Source organism: Mustela nigripes, unplaced genomic scaffold (assembly GCF_022355385.1).
Source record: "Mustela nigripes isolate SB6536 unplaced genomic scaffold, MUSNIG.SB6536 HiC_scaffold_699, whole genome shotgun sequence".
NCBI lineage: Eukaryota > Metazoa > Chordata > Mammalia > Carnivora > Mustelidae > Mustela > Mustela nigripes.
In genome coordinates this window covers 1-5914 of record NW_026740106.1, presented here as the reverse complement: position 1 = coordinate 5914, position 5914 = coordinate 1, and the positions used below count along the sequence as shown (strand labels likewise).

Below are 5914 nucleotides of genomic sequence, written 5' to 3'. Positions count from 1 at the left end.
TTTAGCACCTACGAATGATCATGCACATTGATTCCTGAATCAATAAACACAGGAAACTTGTTGTGGCCTTGTTTACACATAGTTTCTAAAAGCAGCATAATATGCTTTAAGATAACAAACCAGTTTTAATGACTAGAATCAAGAACAGCACATAATTAACATTTTAAAGATTTTATTTATTTGACAGAGATCAAGTAGGCAGAAAGGCAGGCAGAGAGAGGGGGGAGGCAGGCTCCCTGCTGAGCACAAAGCCAGATGTGGGGCTTGATCCCAGGACACAGAGACCATGATCTGAATTGAAGGCGGAGGCTTTAACCTACTGAGCCTCGCAGACATCCCCATAATTAACTTTGACTCAAGTTTGTTCAATTAGGAATTTTATGATTGCTATCTTTCAAAGCCAACTAATGTAAGCTATATGTAGAACCGACTCAAAAACATCTCCTTTTATTAGTCCTATAAAATAAAAATTAGTCCTAAAAAATAAATTTTTTAAAAAGTCCAATTTAAATAAATTTCTACTCTGCATTACAGTTAAATTTATTCCCTGAGAATTATGTTCCTATGAAAACTTTAAGGAAATACACTTTCAGTTCTGGTTATGATTTTCATTCAACATTTACTCTAACTTGTTAATAATGAGTGGGAGAGAAATTTTATATTTTGGGTTATTATTCTCTTCCCACGTAACTTATATTACCATAATGACAACATCTTGTCAAGAATCTTTCTGGAGTTTAAAGCCCCCAGATTGGAATATCACAGATGCTATTTCCTGTCCTCCACTGTAAAAATAGGCAAGATTGCTGAGAAATTCATATCCTTCTTGTTCAATCTTCATACACCTACAGCATTAGTGAATAAAAACATCTTCGTAACGGTAAAAATTTCACCCAAATATACAAAGATGGCAATGGTTCCTTTAAAAATACTATTTGGGGTTAAGTTTTTCAAATTAACTAAACTTTTGAGTATTCCTATTGCCGATCTTAATCAACATTTACTCATGAAAATACTTCCCTCTTGTAAAATTGGTCTGTATTTTTAACAACTATGTGAAGGAGAATGAGAGCTTATGCATGCATGTGGTAGCATAAGCATGAGATGAACAGAAAGACTCCTGGCTTGCAGGCAAACATGCAGGGATGGGTCAAATTACCCTGAGATTATAACCTGAGTCAAATGCATATGCCTAACTGAGCTACCCAGATGCCCTTAGTCTGCATTTTTAAGAATTAAAAGTTAAGTACTTTGGAAGTACTTGTGAAATTGATTTTTTACTTTAGTCCAAAATTTGGGTTTTTCCCTTTTGTCCCCGTTTACCATTTCAGTATCATAAGGGAATTTTTAGTTTAGTTAAACTGCCAGTGCTCCAGTATGTGTTTTCCCTTATGGTTTTCCTTTAAAAAATCCAATTTTCCTGTATTTTTCCAGACTCAATTAGGCAGGCTTATCAAGGCTTTGTAGACACTCAGCTTCCAAACATAAAAAATGAATTTTTAAACTTCCTATTGATTTTCACCTAATTTTACCGAAAACTCAATGTTTGTAAGAGAATATATGAAGCCTTTGAGTTACATTTTCACATAGTCCCAAGATAGTTCATGAGTAATTCCAGAACAAAAATTTGTTTACCAATACTTTTGCTTGTTTACCAATGTTTTTAAATCTAGGAACATTTATTTAATTAAATCTTAATTCTCTCTAAAGTTAACTGTCTCAAGTTTTGATATAGATGAAAAACTGGTTTCACTATCATTACTCCCACCCTTGTCATTTGCTGCTTTAATAGGGGTAAGAAATGGATGCTTACTTCTTTATTTCCTCAACTTCTTATCCTGCAAGATCTAATTTTTCTTTCAACTTACATCATTTCTTTAGGAGGACACTTGAGTAATGAGGCAAACACACTCTTTTGTAGCCTTTTTGGAGATTTAGCAAATCTTTTACACACCTATGTTAACAAAAAAGAACACACAATTGGCTTAGTATGCCCAAGTAGAAAATAGGTTCCCCTTGCTGTGGAGAAGTAACATACTGCTTTTCAGTATGTTACTTGTGTCAGTAAAAGACATTTTAGGCAAACAGTGTATTTCACCTTCCATAAAAATTTGTTTTCCTATTTTTTTCTTTTGCCCTTACTTTAAGTCAGTAATAAATTCAGACAAGAAATAACATTTCATGGCATTTTTTATTCTAAAAATTTTAACAATGCAAACATTACATTCAAACAGCTTATCTAGTTTTCATCAATTAACATTAACAATTGTGAAATTACTTTGAATACTTCTTTTTCATCTTATACATCTTATCCAAAAATTCATGGAAGGCAAGTTAATGTATGCCTTTCTCATTTAAGTAACACTTTTCTTTTATTAGTACTAGAATAACAGAAAAAAAAAGGTTGCAGTTAAGTTTTCTCTTTAATTTTTCCCTTAAATTGGTAGAGAACTTATTTTTAGTATCTTCTATGGCCTCCTCTTTCAGATCGGTTCCCCCCACGACCTCCTCTGGAAGCCCCACAACTTGAGCTACCATACGATTCACGAGGAGAAGGGTACACCCTATCCATAGAAGGTGGAAACCCTCGTTCTTGTCTGCCACCACGCTCACGACTTATATAGAGATCACTCCGGCTGCTTGAGTAACTTTCCCGACCTCCACCATATCCATCACGTGTGCTGCTATAATCATCATAGCGACTGCTTCCACCATAACTCAGAGGGGGCCCACGTGCTGATGGTGCACCACGGGAGCTACCTGTAGTAAGGTCAATGATAAAGTAAAATACTTACTACACTACAATTTTTGTGGCATCATTACACCCATGATCATAGTTTAAGTACTAAATATTTGGAAGAATTATGTTTTCATCTGCCTCTGGTGAAAAGATAATATGCTGCACTAATGAGATTTTTTTTTTTATTTTAAAAGGAAATGAAAATGTAGCATGTTTTAGGTTAAATGGTAAATGTTCTGTCACAGCTTCTAAAAAGGGGTTGAAATTCTGACGTTCATATTTTTATCATGCTTTAAAAATGACAAAAGTTTTTGATGAGACTATCAATTTACCCTCAAAAGGAACCTGTTATGGACAATAAAAAAGTAATTCAAGAATCTTCAAGCTAATAAAAGGCCATGCTGTAGTCCTGCCTGTGAAATTAAAAGTCACAATATATGCCCAACAATCTAGTCTGCTGAATCTAATTGCATGAATATTCAGTAACAATTGGACTCTTACCATAACTATCATATGACTCTCTATAAGAGCCTCCACTTGAATGTTCAGAGTAATCTCTATCACGACCACCACCACAGCCATCACGATCACTAAAGTAAAATAAAAGGCATTCATGCAACAAGAACTGCAAGCAGCTATTTGATAAAAATTTAAATTTTCATAGTACCTATATCCTCTAGAGTAATGTTCATCCCGAGAACTTGAATGGCCATAGTAACGGTAAGCATAGTCTCTGGTTGGTGGAGCATAATCCTTGGTGTCTCGGGAACTTGGATAATCTCTGCTCGAATAACTTAAAAATAAAGCAGCAAATTTTTAAAATGTAGTTTCTTATATCCAGAATATACATAAAAAAAACTGACAATAAAAAGACAAAACATTTGGCAGACTTGAATAAACTTTTCTCTAATGAAGATAAACAAATGGACAAGTACATCAAAAGATGCTCACTCAGTCATTAGGTAAATACAAATCAAAACACAAACCAGTTACTTCTTTACTACACCTAATACGTTGGATTTTTTAAAAAAGAAAATATTAAATATTAGTAATGTAAAGAAGTTAGAATCTGTATATTGATAGTAAAAATGTAAAATAGCGCAGTCCCTGTGGGAAAGGCTGGTGGTTCCTTAAAATATTACATAATAACAATAGGACCCCAAAACTCCACACCTAAATATATGCCCCAAAGAACTGAAAACAGTATTCAGATATTTGTAGATTAATGCTTCCAACTGTACAATGGTGCAAGTATGTGGTAATTGCATATACAATGGAATATAAAAACCCATAAAAAATCCATAATAAGGATTCATGCTATAACAGGCATGTTTCTTGAAAAAACAATTGTGCCAAAGAAGTCCGACACAAAATGTTACAATGTTTTGACTGCATTTGAATAATCTATGCAGAATAGGGAAATCCAGAGACAGAAGAGAGGTGTTTGTTAGGCCCTGGAATCAGGTGGGGGTAACATTAAGTGTTATCTGGGGATGGTAAAAATGTTTTAGAACTACATAAAGATGGTAACTGCTTAACATTGTAAATGTACTAAGTATTACTGAGTTATTAACTTTAAAATATCTAGTTAGTGAATTCCGCTTCAAAACAAAAAAAGATCTACTATGACTTAACAGTTTATATACTTTATTTTCATTTACCTATCTTTGGTATTGTAACCATCATCTCTTGGTGAAATGTAGTCATCTCTCCGGGAAGAGACTGGCTCTTTGCGTGAAGGATCTCTATAATTTTCTCTTCCACGTGTTTGTGGACCTTTAATTTAAAAATTCTTAAATAAGTATCTCAGTAACTTTTATAAAAAAGAAAAATTCAAAACAGATTTCTTTCCACAATTTTTAAAGGTTTCTCCCTTAAGATACTATTTATGATTTTTTTTTTTTTGCCTGCTTTTTACATATTTCTGAATGTCTCATCTTCTGGTATCTTCTCCTTCTCTGTCCATCTTGTGCAATCTTTAAATTACCATCAGAAGGTAAAAAAAAAAAAAAATCAGCATATTAGCTGATATGTTTCAATTGCTCCTCAAAGATCATAGTATTTATTAAGCTATTACAATTAAGTGTCAAACTATTTTCCTATTTACCTTAGTCATTTCATAATCTTTTTTTAAGATTTCGAGATTCCCCACCATGTGCTTTCTTGTTTACCCACGTATACATACTGACACTGCCAAGCATACTTGCTTATTGTCAAAGCAAAGGGATTTATGAGTCACATTAAGGTATTAAGTAATTATCCCATTATTCATCACTTTCCTTTACTGTCTTCTCTGTAGTCACTTTAATTATTTCAAATATGTTTCTACTACAAATCCTTGTTTTTCTTAAAACTGTCTCTCCACTACATGAAACAAATTATGCCTTTTCTGGCTTTCATCAAGTATCTCCATTATTTCCTCTTTTAAATAATCCTTTTTAAATTTTTTAAAGATTTTATTTATTTATTTGACAGAAAGACATCATAGGCAGGCAGAGAGAGGGGAAGCAGGCTCACTGTCGAGCAGAAAGCCTGATGCAGGGCTCAATCCCAGGACCCTGAGATTATGACCTGAGCCGAAGGCAGTGCTTAAACCACTGCGCCACCCAGGCACCCCTCCATTATCTTCTATTTACTGCCCCAACTGCAAAACTTCTAGTACTCTGTATATGTGATATACCCTGCATTCTATACCTCTCTGCACATTTACAATGCTGTTTTTCTCTTTAATTCCTAAATATTCCTTATCACCTCAGTATTTCCCATAGCTTTCTGTAGTCCACTGTTCCTTTGTGGTCAGTGTTTCTCAAAAGCTTAAACAAAAAATTCACATAATTCAGTCATTAAAGCTGCTCCAGCTCAAAGATATTTTCTTTTTCTTCTTTTTCTTTTCCTACCAATTGTTCATGAATATTAACAGCACAAAGAAAACATGTAAAACCTGCAAGTTGTTTACTAACTGAAATACGTATGTATCTTTTTTCAGATTAAAAAAAAAGTACTAATTTCAATTCATCCCACTTGCACCAACAGTACTACCTTTCCTTGGGGCACTAGATGCCAAATTCCTTACATATATTTTCTAATTTATCATACCAAATGGCTAATAGCTTGGTCTTTGTAATGATGGCAATGTTGATGCCTAGTGCTGTTTTAGCATTATTATTTAAGAGC

General features: G+C 33.8%; 1 protein-coding gene across 1 annotated transcript; it reads right to left on the bottom strand.

Moving 5' to 3' along the window:
* Positions 1 to 2458: 2458 nt before the first annotated feature.
* On the bottom strand, positions 2459 to 4516 carry LOC132008700 (RNA-binding motif protein, X chromosome-like; the record flags this gene model as incomplete). The annotated part of the gene is made up of 4 exons (XM_059387286.1): positions 2459 to 2760; positions 3242 to 3330; positions 3408 to 3533; positions 4402 to 4516. Coding segments are annotated over 4 exons (632 nt in total), but the record flags the coding sequence as incomplete, so codon positions are not given.
* Positions 4517 to 5914: the final 1398 nt, after the last annotated feature.